The following is a 20,808-nucleotide window of genomic DNA, read 5'->3' on the forward strand; positions in this document are numbered from 1 at the left end:
GCATGGGTCTTAAGAATTTGTAGGTTTAGTGCCATTGCCGGACTTAATCTCCGTTGCATATGAAGTCCTTAACTGTTCCTGCCTTAGAGCGGAGCTTTTAACACGTTTGCCGATTCAATGAATAACGTGTGGAACCCCATCTCCCAGAGAACTACAATCCCAGCGGGCATTGCGCGGAACGTCTGCGGACGCGGGGACGTTAGGGGGCGTGCCGCATGTGAGGGAGGGGTCGTCCTGCGGGTAGCAGGAGGCTCAGGAGGCTCTGGAGACTGGGGTGAGAGAGAGGAGCGAGAGAGAGAGAGAGAGAGAGAGAGAGAGAGCGAGAGAGAGGGAGAGAGGGAGAGAGAGAGAGCGCGAGCGAGCGAAAGGTGAGCCGAGCTGAAGGAGGGCACGCGCTGCCGGGCACCCCCAGTCTATGGAGCGGGGTAAGATGGCGGAGGCGGAGAGCCTGGAGACAGCGGCGGAGCACGAGCGGATCCTCCGAGAGATCGAGAGCACCGACACGGCCTGCATCGGGCCCACGCTCAGGTACCCTGGGTACCGGGGCCACAGATGGGCGGGCACGGGCGGGATCCGGGGGCAGGCTTCCTCCGGGCTGTGCGCCGGGCTGGCCACCCTCAGGGCCAGCGCCGGCCCCTCCCTTCGGAGAGCCAGGCGAGCGACCTCCACCCTCGGTGAGGCGGGTCCCCCTCCGCAGTCTCGCCGGGGGGTCCCTTCCCGACCGTCGGCGCCGGCAGCCCCGTTACTCTGTAGGCTTCTGCCTCCCTTGGGGCTGGGGCAGCCGTCGTTCTCCCTCCAAGGCTAGACCGGCGCGGGCAGCGGGAGCGCGCCCGGCAGGTGGTGGCTTTTAGCAGAGCTTTCCCACTGAGGACATCACCTTTCTGTCTCCGACTCAAACCCCGTCCTGCCCTAGACCCAAGACCTGCTTTTCAGGCAAAACAGAATTCACCCCACGGTCTCTTGCTCGGAAATTAAACTCTTGCCTCAGAATCACAACCACTTCTCAGATTCGAGTTCTTGAAAATCCTAGGCCTGGAAGGAGGGAAGTTTCCTTCTGCGTCTCCTGTGAGCGGGTGCTCGCTGAGCCCTGTCAGGAGGACGACCTCCCCAAGTGTGCAGCCTCCTGGTACTCCTCACCGAAGAGACGTTATCTCCCCTCCGTTCCCTGTGACCATTACTTTGCCCACACACCCCCATTTTATTTGGAGTTGTCAAAACAAGCCGCCACCCACCTCAACTTATTTAACAAAACTTAGGTACCACTTACTATGTAAAGTGCAAGACATTTATTAAGCGATTTACAAGTATAACTTATTCAAACTGCACAACAGCCCTATTAGGAAGGTACTATTATTGCCCTCCTTTTACAGATGATGCACAGAGAGGTTAAGTGACTTGCCCAAGGTCACAGAGAAAATAAATTAGGAGAGTCGTGATTCCTGCTCACGCATTCTGGATCCAGAGTCTGCATTCTTAATCTCTGTTTTTCTGCCTCAGTTGGGGATCACCATCTACCAGTACTTTATGTTAATTACTCACCAAGCGCAATTTCAAACTACCTTTTTCTTTCCCCTCAGTTTATTAGTGCCCTAGAACTAACTTATCTTTGTCCTTCCTGTGGCACCTTCTGGTCTCCATGCAGCCAACAGAGAGAATTATCTTACCCACCTTGTACAGTCTTGGGTCGCTGTTCCTCCCCTCAAAAAAGTTATTACTCACTGCTTTGTTTTTTCATGGGGAGAGTTGCCTCATGAAAGTGTTTGAAGGAGGGGCAGGCTGGAGACTAGACTCCTCATTTCCAGCCGCACAGCTTCCTTCTCCAGGGCATATTGTTAGCACAGTTTTACCAGTGCCATCCCTGGACATGGGACATGACCATCCTTAGTAGTTTGCTTTTTGTCTCTTACTGCATTATGATCATGACCGTCATGCTCCTCTCTTTTTACATTTTCTTGAGTTCTTAGGGGTGAATGACCCTCATTTCATTATCTTTACTTTTATAAAAACTAAGGACTACTTACTGATATTCTATGTACATTATTAATGGTTATTAATATTTGGTTTTCATGAAACAAAATGTTATTAGAGTTACTGAGGATGCTGTTTCAGTGTTCTACTAAGAAATTTGGCTGCTGAGCTATAGAGTTGGCAGCCAAGCAAAGCTCCTGCTGGAACAGTTGGGATTACCAGAGTTTTGAGGAAGGATTCTTCATCAGAACACCATTAATGTTGTCTTGAGTTGGTTGCGGTTTTTAATTGCTGTCGTTCTTGGTTTATAGGATAAATGACTTAATTTAGTGTTATCAATTTAGTTGTGATTTGTTATGTTAGCTCTCCACTGAATAGTAGTGCATATTTGTTCAACTGAATTTTGGCCTGTAATTTTCCATTATCTTGTCTGAAGAGTATACATATTATGTTTAAAATATGTTACCCATTCTCCCGCAGATTTGCCTCATTGTTATCACTGAGTTCTTTTTTCACTGGAAAGTCAGGTTTTGTTGGGGTATATGGATTAGGGATCTTTTGTCCTAAGGGGACATGGTAAAAAAAAAAAGTTTTGAAAACCGCTGCACTATCCTACTACTTTTAGTTGCTTTTCTTGACTCCCTTTTATCATTATTAGGGGCTTATCATTTTTGGCCTCGTCTGGTCTTTGGTGGATAACCCTAAATCTTACTATCGGACCCAAGATTCAATTACTAGAACATCCTATAATACAAGTAATATACACTGTCTCTGTCTTTAGTCTAGCTTGTTCTTCCCATATTCACAGGGGACGATCTCATCTTTCTTTCTTATTCCATTCAGAGGCAGCAGCATGCACAGACTTGATGTTTCACATCTCATGCTTTACCCTGGGTGCACTTCCATAATCATTATCTCCTGGTTTTCCATCACAGTTATTAAACAGGTTTGATAAAGGCCGTAGGCTCTCTTCCCTAACTTTACTCTTAACTGTAAATCTCAAACTCTATCCCTCTTAATAGTCTTTCCTGTTTCTTCTGAGGTAGCATTTTTAAGGCACCGGGTTCTTAGCTGTTCCTGAGAAAGGTTTTGTAAGTGAAGAGGAACTAGATAATAATAATTTGTGGTACCAAATTATTCTTCCAGTTTTATCCCTTTTTGTTTGAGGAGCCACAGTGGCTTGACTTTTTCATTATATAACTAACCTTATTTAAACTTGAACAGTAAATGCAATGTTAGTTGATTCCCATGTATCATAAGGAGTGCCTTTCCTTACTTACTGTAATTCTGAAAGTCCCAAGCTTATCCATGCATATAGAGGCTGTTGCCTAGCAAATTCTTTTGGGAAAGCAGCCATCTCTTTCTTCTCTGTCTTCATCTCAAAAATTATTTTGTTAACTACAAGTCCTGATTTTGCAGATGAGGAAAGAGGCCCATAAGATGTTAGGGCATGTCTTGTTTTTAAAATAATATTGATTCTTGCCTTGTAGTGCTAATGCTAAAATAGTGATCACAAATCACTCATGAACAATAGCTTCATAGTTTCATTTTTCAAATCACGTTTACATATCTCTAGTCTTCTTTCACATCAGTTATTCAGAATAAGCCATTTCCTCACTTTGCTCTCTGGGTGCTAGCAATTAACATTCAGTTTTAATTGCTATTTAAGATTTTAAAACAGACTTTTAAATTTAACAGTGAAATACATTGCCTTTAAAACAGTAGCTTTATTGGGATATAATTCATATCCCGTACAGTTCACCCATTTAAACTATACAATTCAGTGTTTTTTAGTGTATTCACAGAGTTGTGTAACAGTCACCACAGTCTAATTTTAGAACATTTTCATCACCCCCAAAAGAAACCCCATACCCATTAGCACTCACTCTTCATTCTGTCCCCCTTCCCAAGGTAGTCACTACTTTCTGTCTTTATGGGTTTGCCTATTCTGTTCACTTTGTATAAATGGAATCATACAACATTTTGAGGAACTGCCAAACTGTTTAACAAAATGTCTGTACCATTTTGCATTCCTGCCAGCAATGTGTAAGTGTTCCAGTTTCTTCATATCCTTGTCAGCACTTGTTAGTATCTTTTTTATTTTAGCCATCCTAGTGGATACGAAGTTGCGTCTCACTGTCGTTTTGATTTGCATTTCCCTAATGGTTAATGTTTTCATGTGCTTATTATTATTATTTTTGCGGTATGCGGCCTCTCACTGTTGTGGCCTGTCCCGTTGCGGAGCACAGGCTCCGGACGCGCAGGCCCAGCAGCCATGGCTCACGGGCCCAGCCGCTCTGCGGCACGTGGGATCCTCCCGGACCGGGGCCGAACCTGTGTCCCCTGCACCGGCAGGCGGACTCTCAACCACTGCGCCACCAGGGAAGCCCATGTGCTTATTATTTATTTATCTTTTTTGGAGCAATGTCTATTGAGATCCTTTGCTCAGTTTTTACTTCGGTTGTCTTTTTATTATTGAGTTGTAAAAGTTCTTTATATATTCTGGATATAAGTCTCTTACCAGGAATAGGATTTGCAAATACTTTCTTCCATTCTTTTGGTTTGTTTTTTCATTTTTCTTGTTGCACAAAAGTTAAATTTTGATGTAAGTCCAGTATATCTAGTTTTTATTTTTTTGCTTGTGCTTTTGGTGTTGTATCTAGGAAGCCTTTGCTTTACCCAAGATTATGAAGATTTCCTCTTGTTTTTTTCCTGAGTTGTATAATTTTATCTTTACATTAAGGTCTGTGATCCATTTTGAGTTAATTTTTGCCTATAGTGTAAGGAAGGATGTTCATTTTCATTCTTTTACGTGTTGATATGCAGTTCTAGCATCATTTGTTGATTGCCATTTTTCTAACCCAGATATGTTTCTGGTTGATTTATCTTGGTCTTTTTGCCATTAAATTTATATTCCTTATTTGTAGCAGAAATGTAACCTTCAAGACCCTGTCATTGTGTTTGTTTGACTTTGCTGTTCAGCTTGACCTCCCTTGTTGAGTGCTCTCACCTGGGAAGAAGTTTGCTCTAATGTTTTCAGGTAAAGGTTTTCTCTTTTTTAGCTTAGTTGCTGCCTTCCATTTCTGAGGTTCTTGTGTTATAAGAATGATGTGATTGCTATATTTGATCTTGGTAAAGCACTTTACTTTAGGGACTGATTCTTGTCTTACCTCATGGAATGGTTTTGTGTTATACTGCTCAGCTTTAAGATTAACATAAGGTGTATTAATGATAGAATCTTACCTATTTGATCTTTTTCATTGTTGAAACATTAAAAAAGCTATTATGTCAACATTTTAAAAATTTTGGAAGCTATATTAAGAATTACTTACACTCCTATAACACTACTGCTGTTGTTTTGGTGCATTTCCTTTTAGACCTTTGCTTTATGTATTTTGTTGTTAAAAAGCTGTATTCTTGGTACAGTAACAATTTTCTCTCTTGCTTATTTAATTTAGTTGTATGTAAAGCTGCCTCTTACAGAAAAGAAATATGGGAAATATTTTCAAAAGCTGTTTAGCTCAGTGTCATTTGATAATTAAATATGGGGAACTGGCTTCCCCACTTACTACTTCTGTGCCTTTGGCCACATGGCTTTGTTTTCCATCCTCTGCTCTCCCCTGTTACCTAAGTTGTACAGAAACCAGTTAATCATAATCCTTGGTTTATGACACTGTCTCATTATTGGTCACCGCATGGACCTCTTTAAACAATTAATTACTTGTTTTTATAAGCAATTTACCACCCTAGTAGGCAAATTTTTCTCATCTTTAAAATGGGGATTATACCACCTACATTGCAGGAACAGTATCAAAAAAAAAAAAAAAGGAGATAAAGCGTTCTTCACTGTACCTGCTAGGTAGTAGTAACTCCGATAATGTGAATCATCTGCCTTTTACCCTTGAGTTTGCTATGTGGACTTAGGTATTTCTGTTTTTGGAGTTATGTTAATTACAAAACTTAGTGTTTGGAGTGGTTCTTGACTTTTTTTTTCCCCTTCCACTCATACAGCTGAGGGATATAATATTCATCAATAATCAGACCCTGGAAGTGGTTACTTTGATATAGACTGGAGAATGGAGGAGGAGATGGGAAACAATTTTATAAAGGCAGTTCAGGTGACTGATATACTCCGTCCTTGACAATCAGTGAGGGGAAAGAAATGATCTCCCATTGCTAATTGCTTATTTTTTAGTAGTAGCTCCCTTCTAAAAATAAAATTTTTATATTTTAATTTATAAATGTACGGTAATGACTTGTAAAAAGAAGAAACAGACAACAAAAAACTTAATCCTACCACCCTGTCACAATCTTATATTTGTATATTTCTTTTAAGCTTTTTCCATATTTATTACATTAGAAGAATATTATCATGCTGTGCCTTGCTTTTTCAGTTAACATATTATATACAGTTTTATACATTGTTATATATTATATATCTATATTATTTTGGTGGCTTCATTCATGAATTAATTTATGCATTCATTCTACAAATATTTATGGAACAACTTCTATGTGCCAGGTACTCTTCCAGGCTCTGGGGTACAACAGGGAACAAAATAGACATGTCCCTGCCCTTTTGGACCTTACATTCTAGCGGAGCACTCACAGAATAAACAAACACATAGATACATAAAATAATAGTGTTATTTAGTTGTTAGTGTTACATATGATGGGGTATTAGTTTTGATTAGGTGATTAGAAAAAGTTATTCTGGCAAAGGTTTGAAAAGAGTGAAGGAGCAAGCCATATGGCTCTCTGGGAGAAGTACCTTCCAGACAGCAGGCACAGTGTGAAGACTCAGGAGAAGCATAATGGGAGGTGATGGTAGGAAATTAGTGAGGGTCCACATAGTGTAGACAAAGAAAGAGACTGATTTTATTTCTAAGTGATATGGCAAGGTACAAGAGAGTTTTGAGCAGGAAAGTGACATGCTGTAACTTAAGTTAAACAAAGAACATTCTGGCTGCTGTGTGAAGATTGGAGTAAGAGAAGAAACAGGAAAACCAGTCAAGGGATATTTGCAGTAATAAGGACTAAGAGATGGTTGTAGCATGCAGTAAGATGTTGGGGAGGAGATGATGAGAAGTAGTTGGATTTAGAATATGTTTTGAAAGCAGAGCCAAAATATTGGATTAGTTATAGGGGTTAAAGAAACAGAGGAATCAAGCATGATTCCAAGGCTCTTGGCCTAAGTAAATGGGTGAATGGTGGTGCCATTTATTAGAATAGAGAATAAAGGGGGAGGAATTTTATTTTTCTTCGTGGCACTTACTATTGCCTGACGGATATAATTTTTAATTGTCTCCTTCATTAGAATGTGTATTCCAGGAGGGGAGGAATTTTGTTTCTTTTGTTTGCTGCTGTATCCTGGAAACCTGAAAGAGTGCCTGGCATACAGTTGGTACTCAATAAATATTTGTTGAATGAATAGAAGAATAAAATAATTGTACCATGAACTGTTAATTATTTGGGGGTTAATTAAATGATTTGTAGATTAACTGTCTTAAAAAATATGACTAGGCTTTTGAGGAAAAAATAAAACTGCTGAAAATCTTGAAAACCTCGGCGTGTTGGAAGTGTTTATTTTTTGGAATTACATATGATTTTAGAGTTCCTCTTTCTCTTCAGCAAAAGCGTAATCTAAAATAATTGGCCTCTAATGCCTGTGAATCTTAAATATTTTTGCAGTATTGTTAAAATTTTTCAAATATAAGTATGATAACTTTAGTGACTAAAATGTTATGATCTAAGTACACATTGTATAAATAAAGCTTAACATTTGGTAATAAGTTAAAATTTTTGTACATTTGGGAAAAAGGGGGTGGACAGTGTTAAATAAGTTTCAATTACAATATGGAATAGGATAATGAATTTTTTGTGGTTTAATAAAGAAAAGTTAGGTTTTATTTTAATAATTTCATTGACTTGTCAAGCAAATTGAAAAATGAAAAACTGAAAAAGCCCTCTTGTAGCTGATAAGACAGTGCTGGTTTGGTTCAATCAGCATTGGGCTCCAAGTCTGATTTTATTCGAGCTAAATAAACAAAAATTTTCATTGAAGCTCTTCCAGTGGAAGGTTATTCTGGTGTGTTATCTGATCAATTAGATTCAAGCCATAGAAAAATTAGTAGTCACAGAGGGAAATTAAATGGGAGAGTAGCATTTGGCAATCATTCCTATGTTGAATTTGAAGAATTTATTAGTTATCATTAGATCAAATATATAGTGCTGGTGAAACTCATCTGGAAATTTTACCTAGTATAATTCTGAAAATAAAATATGAATGGGTAAATTATCTTTATTTGTATGGGTTTGAAATATTTAAAAAGTGGAAAGAAAATGATATGAACCATAAATCTAGTATTTTTCCCATTCCCTCTATTCCTCATTTTATTAGTTTGTTGTTTATTCTTCCATTGTATTTTTAATGCAAATATAGGCATATATGATTTTATTTTCTCCTCCCCTTTTACAAAAGAAGCAGTGTACTGTATATGCAGTTCTGTAGCTTAGTGTTTTATATTATTTCATCAATATATTTTGGAGATCTGTCCATATCAGTATGCAGAGATTTCCCTTATTCTTTTTTACAGCTACATAGTGTAAATATACTATGGTTTATTCAGCCAGTTCCCTATTTCTGTATACTTGGCTTATGTCCAGTCTTTTGTTGGACAAAATAATGCAGCAGTGAATAATCTTGAATGTCTGTAATTTCTTATTGTACATTTCCTACTGTATCTGTAGGATCGATTCCCAGAAGTGGGATTGCTGGGTAAAATAATGAGTGTACCTGTACTTTGGTAGGTATTACTTTCTACAGGGGTTGTACCATTTTGTTCTCCTTCTAGCCGTCTATGAGATTGCTCATTTCTCCATAGCATTTTCAGCAAAGTGTGTTTTAGACTTTTGAGTTTTTGCTAATATGATAATGACAAATGGTATTTCAGCGTTTTTATTTGTACTGTATGAGTGAGGCTGAACATCTCTTTATATGTGTAAAGACTGTGTGTGTGTGTGTGTGTGTACTGTCTGTCCGTGTCCTTTGATTATTTTTCTATAGGGTTGGTATTTTTCTCTTTGATTTGGGAGCACCAGTAAAGAACCTTTGATAATTATGCTTTGCTTAAATGCATCAGGAGTGTACAAACTAAAATGGGTTGTGATTACTAAAACAAAGAAACTATTGTTTTTTATGGAATGAAAGTTTCAAACCTGCCTTTCTGTTGTTTTAGTTATAAAGGAACATGAATAAACAGACATTTTAAAAGAATTAAAAAAAATCTTATACCAAGAGGCTATGATAATTTGAAATCAGAAGGTTTTTTGGGGGAATGCAGTAACATTATTAGATAATGCTGCTTCACATACAAATACAGTTCTTAGCAAATCAGAGGATGTCAACCTTTTAATAAATTCTTTACGTTAAAATGTTCTGGTATGTATTCACATGTTTACATAATTTCCAGCATTTACCTAATTAGTATATGAATTAGTTGCAAAAAATTATTGATAAGGACAATTACTTAGTATGGTTTTGGAAGCAGTTTAGAATTTTAGAGGACATTTATGACGTAGCTTTAGTTTGGAATATGATATGTATGAATATTGATTAGGTCATTGAGGAAAATAAAGATATTTTGATTCTTTACATCGTTGGATTTGATAGATTTTAGTATTCGCTAATGATGTAGTAATTTATTTACTCACATACAAAATCAAGCTTCCAGCTGAAAACAACTTGAAGCAATAAAATTAGTGAGTAGCTTCTCTATGAAACATGTTAATCTGGGTTGAGATGCTAAGCAACTATGACATTTAATATTTGCTTGGGGGAGATAGCAAAAATAATGAGGGGGGAGGAGTTAGTAAAAACTGAGTTAAAAATAAAGCTGAGCTTAAACCTGATGTGATTAATAGCTTATTTCTTAGAGATGTCTGCTATGGCTGTGGGAAAAAAGAGTAAAGCCTTTTTTTGCAGTGTAGTAGTATCTGCTGGAGTATTTAGAAAACAAGACAGTTTGCTGACTAGCTGATGTCACATGGACTTTGTTTGAATATTTGAAGTAAGGAGAGGTCAGTTAAGAGATAGTGATAATGAAATATTTTATTATTTTGGCTATTTTAGAAAGCAATTTGTGATGTGTGTCTGTAAGTTATATTTATGTTATATTTTACGTTCCTCGATGTCCTTGGAATGTTAAATGTTTTCTTTCAAATTGCGGGTAACATTAATATTTCCTTCACATTTTGACTGATTTTTTTGAAGGGTGATTAATTTTGTCTTAACTCTGTTTTGGGGTTATTCTCAGTCTCCTTCCCCTCTTATTCTGGTTGACAATTGACTGTTTTCTCTTTCTCTCTCTTTTTCTCTGATTTTCCCCTTGCCTTGTAGAAAGGAATTAGATGGTTTCCAAAAATGTACATGATTTAAAAAGATATTGTAATAGATACATCAAAGGTGGTGAGCAAATTGGGGGGAGGGAAAACAAAGGTAGGAAAGAGAATATGAAGTCAAGAGTGAGAGCTGTTAAAAGATTATGTTTGTTAAGGTAGGCCATCAGTTTGGCTGTAGGCTTTCCGGCAGCTAGTGCAAAAACGAGATACGCTTTGTTGTTTGAGTTATGGTGTAAACTTAAAAAGTAGTTACTTTGGAGAAGCACAGCTATTCTTGGTTCTGAGAACTGTTTCTCCCATATGTCCTCACAAAGAAGGCCCTGTATAATGTAACTTTAATAGCCATATAGTAAATGCAGCAATATGTGACAGGCTGTTTCTTATATTGTCCTTTAGTGAAAGCATATGGCATAACCAAAGCACAATTTAGTAAAAGCAGTTCTGCAGGGAGTCAAGGGAATGCAGTTGTCTGCTTGTCTTGGCTTAATCAAGGCATAGATTTTATAATACCTACAGTGGAAGTTGATGGTGCATTATCCCGCTTACCCCCTTTTTTGGATTATTGATCACTTTGAGAATCTTTTGAATGCTATACACCCTTTCCTTAGTAAAATGCATGTGACCAGTCTTCATAATTTCTAGTCTAGAAGAGTGTATGCCTTGCATGTACGTTAAGTCTTCATAAATACTGCTTTTAGTAGTCAAAGTTTTTGATAATTGACAAGTATCAGTGAGTTCAAGATTATATTTTTTTGCCTTTCTTTGTGAATGTATCACTTGCATGTGTTCTAGGTTAAGTAAGACCTGTATGTGCTTTAAAAGTAAACCAGCTGTGGGTTGGAATATTATTTTTTTATGAAAGTTGAAGAACCTGGATAAGCCACTCTATTCCTTCAAAAGAAGTAGAGTGAGAGAGAGTACGTAAGGATAGGGCCAAGGTTCTTTAGAAGTTATTTGGGTTGTGTTCTAGAAAGAAAGAAATGCCGTTAAAGCCACCAAAATTTTATTCCTAACAGTCTTAAATTTGATGTTAAAGACCAACCCACCTTGGCCATTTAAAAAACTGCCAACAAATAAAGTAACCATAGATGTTTTGTCTGTGTAATTTAGAGTATACTTCCTGGAAAATGTATGCCTTATTAAGGAGGTTATTTACCTGGAATGTCTGGAACCTACCCTGTTCTGGATTTATAATTAAAAAAAAATTGAGATGTATAAGTCTCAAGAGCACAGAGAATTGATAAAATAAAATTTAAGCGTGTAATATATATTTGCATAAAAAAACTTTAAAACGTGCATCGCCCGGTTAAACATCTAAGTGAGCAAGAATTATCACATTGCAACCAACTAGGTTACCTTAATGTGATTTGTGATGATACATATGGACTAGGACTCTGTTAAAATACATGCCTCCCATTCACAGTCTTGGAGATCATCAGATTGACATGTATCTTGCACTGTAGTGAATTTACTTTCAGGTACTACTGTGATTTGATAAAAGCAAAAGCAAAAACAATGACAATAGCAAACTTTTTAAAAGAACAATTCTGTCATTTTTTGGGTATTTAGATGTTTCCAGTGTTTAGGAAGCTGGACAAATGTTCTGTTGTATATTAGATAAGTGACAAGGCCATTTGCCAAAAATGATGATTTGGATTAAATAAGGCTCTTTTGCATATTTGTTTTTGATTAAAAAGCTGTGGAGTAACACAGGCTTTGAATTTTGATTGTGTTTTTATATACTTGGAACATGACAAACTGGGACGAAAGTGTATCTTTTGGCATTGTGATTTTGTATAGTGGAGCACTAACGTCTTGTTGCATGTCAGAACCTTTGCTTTTATTGTTCTCAATATCTCTATATTTAAAAAGTGTTTCTTTATGTTTTTTTCCTTTAAAAATTGTGTCTTTGTTTCTTTCCTCATATTTGTGCTTGCTTTTTGTATCTCACTTCTGCTTTCTGTGAAACATCTAAGCAAGCAAGAATCATTGCAGTGCGACTAACTTTCACTTTCTAGGGAAGCTCTGGTGCCAATAAACAATAACATTTTAAGGGTATTGATATGAAATGTGATCTTACCAAGAAATATGAATGAATAAAAACAGCAGACATTGAGCTTGACTGAATCCATGTTATGAAACATTTTTGGTATGGAGTTTGATGTTAGGAAAGACATGTTTGTATAACACATTAAAAAAAAAAAAAGGAAAGAAATAAGGGAGCTAGCCAAACATTTTGTTTTTGATGAGGTAAAAGAATTACTTGACATTTGTAAGGGAAAAGTGTACAACAAAGATCTTTTGGCATTGGAATAGCAAAAGAAAGAGGAAAATGAAATGAGAAGAGCTCTGGAAATAGTAAAATAGGCTATTGGAAGCATTTTTAAATGGTAAATATGGATCTGACTCTATACATTTATTATTTGATTTTTTTAAAATGAAACTTTGCATTTTGAAGTAATTGGAAATTCACTTGTAAGAAATTATACAGAAATCCCCTGTACCCTTTACACAGTTTCCTCTACTAGTAGCATCATGAGAAACTGTAGTACAATATATCAGGACTAAGATATTGCCATTGTGACAGTCAAAGTACAGAATATTTTCATCATCACAAGCATCCCTCATGTTGCCCTCTTACAACTACAACTATTTTCCTTCTGTCCCTATCTGCTCTTTAGCCCCTGAAAACCACTAAACTGTTCTCCATTTCTATAATTTTACCATCTCAAGAATGTTACATAAATGGAATCATACAGTATGTAACATTTTGGAATTGGCTTCACTCAATGTAATTTCCTGGAGATTCATCCAAATTGTTGTGGTGTATCAATAGTTTGTTCCTTTTTATTGCAGAATGGTATTCCATGGTATAGCTGTACCACAGTTTTTTAATCATTCACCCATTAAAGGACATCTGGCTTATTTCCGGATTTTGGCTATTAAAATGAAACTGCTATAAATACTTCTGTAAAGGTTTTTGTGTGAACAAACATTTTCACTTCTCTAGGGTATATAGCTAGTGATGGAATTGCTGGGTCATATGGTAACTCTATGTTTAACTTTTTGAAGAACTACTAAACTTGTTTTCTGAAGTGGCGGTACCATTTTACGTTCCCACCAGCAATGTAGGTGGGTTCGTTTTTCCAGATCCTTGCTAGCATTTGGTATCACTATTTTTTATTTTAGCCATTCTGATACAGGTGTAGTAGTATCTTATTGTGGTTTTAACTTTTTTAACTTATTGTGGTTTGTATTTTTCTAACTGCTAATGATGCTGAATATCTTTTCATGTACTTACTTGGCATATGTATATCTTCTTTGTTGAATTGCTTCTTCATGTGTTTTGCCCAGTTTCTAATTGGATTTTTTTAACTGTTGAATTTTGAAAGTTCTTTATATTTCTAGATACTAGTCCTTTATTGGATGTGTGGCTTGTAGACATTTTCTCCCACTCTGTGGCTTATCTTTTCACCCTCTTAACAGAGGTCTGTTACAGATCAGAAGTTTTTTATTTTGATGAAGTCCAAGTTACCAATTTTTCTTTGTATGGAACATGTTTTTGGCGTCAATTCTAAGAACTCTGCCTAGCCCTAGATCTTGAGGATTTTCCCTGGTGATTTTTTTTATCCTAAAAGTTTATAGTTTTACAAAAATGAAAAGTCTGTGATTCATTTTAAAAAAAAATTCATTTATTTAATTTATTTTATTTTTGGCTGCGTTGGGTTTTCGTTGCTGCGAGCGGGCTTTCTCTAGTTGTGGCGAGAGGGGGCTACTCTTCGTTGCGGTGCGCGGGCTTCTCATTGCGGTGGCTTCCTTTGTTGCGGCGCACAGGCTCTAGGCACGCAGGCTTCAATAATTGCAGCACGCAGGCTCGGTAGTTGTGGCTCACGGGCTCTAGAGCGCAGGCTTGGTAGTTGTGGCACATGGGCTTAGTTGCTCCGTGGCATGTGGGATCTTCCCGGACCAGGGCTCAAACCCATGTGCCGTGCATTGGCAGGTGGATTCTTAACCACTGAGCCACCAGGGAAGCCCCTGTGATTCATTTTGAAATGATTTTTGTAATTTTTGTATAAGCAATGAGACTTCAAAATTTCTCCCTCCTTTTTTTTTGGCCTATGGATATCCAATTGTTCCACCACCATTTATTGAAAAGGCTGTTTTTCCTCTAATGAACTGCTTTTGCACCTTCGCCAAAAGCCACTTGGGCTTATTTGTGTTGGTCTGTTCTGGGGTCTCTCTTTTCTGTTGATCTATATGTCTATCCCTCTGCCAGTATCACAGTCTTGATTACTGTAACTATATAGAATAAGTCTTGATAATGGGTAGACTGATTCCTTCCACTTTAATCTTCTTTATCAAAATAGTTTTAGCTCATTTAGTTCCTTTGCCTTTCCATATAAATTTTAGAATAATTTTGTTTATATCTACAAAAGTATCTTGCTGAGATTTTGATAGGAGTTGTATTAAACCTGTATATCAATTTGTAGAGAATTGACTTCTTTACTTCATGAGTCTTCCAGTCACAAATATGGTATGTTTATCAATTTGTTTAGCTCCCTTTTGATCTCTTTTTATCAGCACTGTGCAGTTTTTTGCATACAAACTCAGTCCATATTTTGTTAGATTTACACCTCAGTATTTCTTTTTTAAAAAGTGATTGTAAATGGTACTGTATTTTAAATTTTGGTGTCATTATGTTCATTGCTAATATGTAGAAATACAATTAATTTTTGGATGTCTATCTTGTATCTTCGTAATTTTATTAGTCTAGGACTTTTTTTGTAGATTCCTTGGAGTTTTCTATGTTGATAATAGTGTCATGTGCAATAGGGACAGTTTTAGTTTTTCTTTTCCAATCTGTATGCCTTTTCTTTAACTTTGTTTCACTGGCTAGAACTTTCAGGACTATGTTGAATAAGACTGGAAAATGTGGACATCTTTACCTTGTTCCGAGTCCCAGAGAAAGCATTCAGTCTTTCACCCATTAAGTATAGTGTTAAGTTATAGAATTTTTGCAAATGCTGTTTATCAAGTTGAGGAAGTTTCCTTATATTCCTATTTTCTGAGAGTTTTTATCATGAAAAAGTGTTGAATTTTGTCCAGTGCTTTTCGTGCATTGATTGATATGATCATGTGATTTTTCTTCTTTAGTCGTGTGGATTACATTGATTGATTTTGAATATTGAATGAGCCTGCCTTCCTGGAATAAAGCTAACTTAGTCATTGTGTATATTTCTTTTCATACCTTGAATTCTCCTTGCCCATATTTTCTTAGGGATTTTTGTGTTTATTTTTATGAGGAATATTGTTTTGTAGTTTTATTTATTTATTTGCTTTGTCTGGTTTTGACGTTAGGGTTGCTTCAGAAAAATGAATTGGAAGGTGTTTCCTCCCTCTTCTATTTTTTTCCCTCTTCTATTTTCAAGAAGAGACTTTAGAATTAATTCATAATTAGATTAATTCTGCTTTAAACATTTTGTAGAATTCTCCAATTAAACCATCTAGGCCTGGAGATTTATTTTTTGGGAGATCTTACAAATTCAGTTTCCTTCATAGTTCTGGGGCTATATAAATTACTATTTTCTAGTGGGTGAATTGTGATAATTTGTGATTTTTGAAGAATTGGTTTATTTCATCTAAGTTGTCAAATTTATGTCAAAAGAGTTTATAGTTGTCTTTTATTATCCTTTTTTTTTTTTTTTTTTGCGGTACGCGGGCCTCTCACTGCTGTGGCCTCTCCCGTTTCGGAGCACAGGCTCCGGACGCGCAGACTCAGCGGCCATGGCTCACGGGCCCAGCCGCTCCGCGGCATGTGGGATCCTCCCGGACCGGGGCACGAACCCGTGTCCCCTGCATCGGCAGGCGGACTCTCAACCACTGCGCCACCAGGGAAGCCCTATTATCCTTTTGATGGCTACAGGGTGTGTAGTGATGTCTGTGCTTTCATTCCTTATCTTGATAATTTGTTAGATATCTGTCAATTTTATCAGCATTTTCAAAGAATCAGACTTTTCATTGATTTTATGTATTGTTTTTCTGTTTTCTATTATACTGAATTCTACCCTCATATTTATTATTTCCTTCCTACTGTTTGTTTTTGCTCTGTAGTTTCTTGAGGTGTATGGGGGCTTCAAAGATTGATTTGAGGTTTTTTTCTCTTTTCCAATGCTATAAAATATCTCTAATGCTACATATCTCTATATTTATAATGCTGTAAAATATCTCTAGTGCTATAAATATCTCTCCCAGCACTGATTTACCTGTGTCCTATAAGTTTTGATATGTTGTATTTTCATATTCATTCAGTTCAGTGTATTTTTGGATTTCCCTTTAGATTTCCTGTTTGACCCATGAATTATTTAGAAGTGTGTTGTTTAGTTTCCAAGTGTTTGACTATTTCATGTTATCAATTTCTAGGTTGATTCCATTGTGGTTGGAGAGCATACTGTGTATCATTTCAGTTCTTTTGAATTTGTTGAGGTTTGTGTTATGGCCCACAGTATGGTTTTTCTTGATATATGTTCTGTGGACTCTTGAAAAGTATGTATATTCTGTTGGGTAGAGTGTTTTATGAATGTCGATTAGATTCCCATGGTTGATGGTGTTGTATTTTTTCTGTATCGTTGCTGACTTTCTGTCTCAATTGTTGAAAGAGAGGTGTTGAAGTCTCTTAAGTATAATTGTGGAATTGTCTATTTCTCCTTTCAGATCTGTCCACTTTTGCTTCACATGTTTAGCAGCTCTGTTGTTTGGTACATATACATTTAGAATTGCTATGTCTTCTTAGTGGATTGAGTATTTCATTATATAATGACCTATGTTGTCTCTGGTAATTTGCTATGAAATCTACTTTATCTGATGATAATATAGTTACCCCTGTTTTCCTTTGATTACTGTTTACATGATATATCATTTTCCATTCTTTTATTTTTAACCTGCCTATATCATTATATATTCATTTGAAGTGACTTTCTTGCTCATAGCATACAGGTGTGTTTTTTCATCTATGTTGTCAGTCTCTGTCTGGTGTAATTAGAACATTTGCATTTAATGTAATTATTGATATGCTAAGTTTTAATTCTATTGTTTCATTTGTTGTTTTCTGTTTATTCTCTCTTATGTTTTTCTATTTTCTTTGTCAAAGTAATTCTTTGAATTACTTGAACATTTTTAGAGAATTCCATTTTGATTCATCTAATGTTTTTGAGTGTACCCTTTTTGGTGGTTTCTCTAGCGTTAGCGTTGTTTTTATTTAACTTCCTGCATTTTACTAGTGTCATCATTTTCCACTTTGAGTGAAGTATAGAAAACTTACTCCCCTTGGGACTTCCCTGGTGGCTCAGTGGTTAAGAATCCGCCTCCCAATGCAGGGGACATGGGTTCGAGCCCTGGTCCAGAAAGATCCCACATGCCGTGGAGCAGCTAAGCCTGTGTGCCACAACTACTGAGCCTGCGTGCCACAGCTACTGAAACTCGTGTGCCTAGAGCCTGTGCTCCGCAACAAGAGAAGCCACCACAATAAGAAGCCTGTGCACTGCAATGGAGAGTAGCCCCTGCTCACCGCAACTAGAGAAAGCCTGCGTGCAGCAACGAAGACCCAACACAGCCAAAAATAAATAAATAAATAGATAAAATGTTAATTGTAAAAAAAAAGAAACCTTACCTCCCTTTATATCCCTTTATTTATCCACATTTTTGCTTACTGTGTCCTTTTTTCCTTTCTGATGTTCCAAGCTTTTCTTTTCTATCTGTCTCCTTTTAAAAAAAAAATCATTTCCTTTCCATTTAGAAAACATCCTACAGCCATTCTTTTAGAGTAGGCGTACTGGCAACACATTTTCTTTACATGGGAATGGCTTAGTTTTCCTTTATGTGAGAATGTTTTGATTTCCCCTTCATTCCTAAAGGGTATTTCTCCTGGGTGTAGGATTCTGGTTGAAAAGTGCTGTGCTACTTCTTTTTGGCCTCCATGGTTTCTGATGAGAAATTTGCTGTCATTCAAATTATTTTTTCCTTGTAGGAAAGATGTCATTTTCCTCTGGCTACTTTCAAGATTTTTTCTGTCTTTAGTTTTCAGGAATTTAATTATGATGTGTCTTGGCATGGATTTCTTTGGGTTTTTCCTGTTTGGGATTTGCTGATCTTTTGAATCTGTAGGTTTATATCCTTTGCCAAATTTGGGAAGTTTTTAGCCATTATTTCTTCAAGTACTTTCTTGCCTCACCCTCTTTCTACTCTCCTGGGACTTGGGTAACATGAATGTTAGATTTTTTGTTATAGTCCAACAGCCCTTGAGGCTCTGTTCATTTCTTTCACTTTATTTTCTCATGTTGTTCTGATAATGTAATTTCTCCTGTTCTGTCTTTCATTTCGCTTGAGTTTTTCCTCTGTCCCTTCCACTCTGTTCTTGGGTCCATCCACTGAGTTTTTAATTTCAGTTATTGTATTTTTCAGTTCTGAACTCTACATTTGGTTATCATTTCCTGAATTTCTTTGCTGAGGCTCTTTTTTTGTTTCAAGCACGTTCATAATTGTTTGTTGAATCATTTTTATAATGACGACTTTAAAATCTTCATCAGATAATTCTAACTTCTCTGTTGTCTCAGTCTTGGCACCTAGTGATTATCTTTTTTCATTAGTTTGGCAACTTCTTGGTTCTTGGTATGAAGAATGATTTTTAATTGAAATCTGTACATTTTTGTATTATGTTATGCGACTCTGGCTCTCATTTAAATCTATTCTTTTAGCTGGCTTTCTCTGACACCACTTTGGCAGGAGAAGATGTGGGTTACTGCTTCATTATTGCTTGGCAGAGGTAGGTGTCCACTTGGTGTCTGTTGACACCTGAGAGGGGCCCCTCATTACTGCTGGAGATAGCAGTTCTGATTCCATACTTGGTCTTTGCTGACACCGTGGTGTGGGTTGTAAACATCTGGTGGGGATGCAAGTCCCAGATCGCTTCTTGGCCTTCTCTGACACCCTGACTGAGGTGTTGGGTGCTTTGTTATTACCTGTGAGGGTGGAAGTCTAGGTTTTCTTTCTGCCTGTGGTGATGTGGGTATGGGCGGGGCACAGTCCCCGCTCCCGCCCACTGTGGTGTTTATCTTGAATGGAAGGGTGATTGTATAAATATTTTCTGTCTTAGGCTGCCTTTTTTGTCATCTTTTGACTAGAGAGAGCAAGCTTTTGTTGGGGCTTTTTTTTATTTGCACCTGTTCGTGTTTCTGGGTTGCCAGCCTCTTCAGTTCCAAGTCTGGGATATGAGGCAAAAAGAAAACAGAGGAAACTCACCATTGTGTCATTCTTTTTGTCCTGAGGTCCCAAGCCAGTTAGTTTGCTGCCCTCTTTCCACCTTTCAGACTTTTTAATTTTTGTTTTACATATAATGTCTAGAGTTTTTAGTTATACTTATTGGGAGGAATAGGAAAAACTATGTCGCTGCATCTTCCCAGAAGTGGAAGTCTTATTATAAGCCTTTTAATTTTCAAATTATTTTTCTTTCTATAAGTATGCTGCATGCTTATTAGTAAAAATAAAATCAAGCAGTACAGAAGAGTATAAAGAAGACACAAGTACATATCTGGCAGAAATCTGTTTCTGAGAAATAACCATCATTAACTTTAGGTGATCATCATTCCAGATCAACATCACGTCACACAAATATACAAATAGAAGGATGAGAAGAAGAAAATAATTTTCATGAAAATTGGATATACTATAATGCTATTTCTAATAAAAAGTATTACATTTAATTTTACTTGAAAAGGAAACTGAAATGAAACTTATATAATTATTGAATTTCAGATAAATGTATTTTCATCACAAATAATGTTCCTTTTTAAAAGATCTTTTAAACTTAGAGTAAAAAGTCAGCTTCTATATTTGTGATTAAAAAATTACATTCAATTTTAGGCAGTATTAATTGATTTCCCATTATGGAAGAAAAGGAAAATTAGTCCTTTTTCACAAGAGCTTTATTGAGATATAGTTCACATACTATACAATTTACTCGTTTAAACTGTACAATTCAGTGGTTTTAAATATATTCTCAGGCTACATAATTTCTCCAGAGAAAAATCTCCTGATACCTTTTCAGGTGTTTGGCTGCTGGAATACCCATGTATGGGGTGCATGTGTAGGGGTCTGACTGTTCTGTATTAAGTCTTTCATTTAATCTGTTTGTTTTCAGTGCTTCCATTATTCTTGGCATTCTAAATCCTGACCTTCTCCATGGTTATGGCTGGTACCCAGACTCCCTTTTGGATTTCATTCCCTTGGCAAATACTCTAGGCTCTTTTTTGTACTATTCTGCTTCATCCTTACTGCTTTGGACAGCTTTTCTTCCAGAAATTTGTTGCTATATCTTGTTAGCTACAGGTTCTTTTCTTGTTCTTTTCCTTTAATGGGGTCTCAGAAGGGAGGAAGATAAATGCATGT

At 36.8% G+C, this 20,808-nt stretch overlaps 1 protein-coding gene across 3 annotated transcripts in view; it reads left to right on the forward strand.

The window, feature by feature from the left end:
- The first annotated feature begins 227 nt into the window (after nt 1-227).
- Nucleotides 228-20,808, forward strand: part of EXOC6B (exocyst complex component 6B) — a 708,543-nt gene continuing 687,962 nt past the window's right edge. For all 3 annotated transcript variants that reach the window (XM_060026390.1, XM_060026391.1, XM_060026392.1), the window contains exon 1: nt 228-528. In XM_060026390.1, coding sequence (XP_059882373.1) covers nt 416-528 — 113 coding nt within the window. In that variant the 5' untranslated portion in view covers nt 228-415. The remainder of the gene's footprint in view (nt 529-20,808) is intronic.

The sequence above is a fragment of the Delphinus delphis genome, chromosome 12, assembly GCF_949987515.2.
Source record: "Delphinus delphis chromosome 12, mDelDel1.2, whole genome shotgun sequence".
NCBI classification, from domain to species: Eukaryota; Metazoa; Chordata; class Mammalia; order Artiodactyla; family Delphinidae; genus Delphinus; species Delphinus delphis.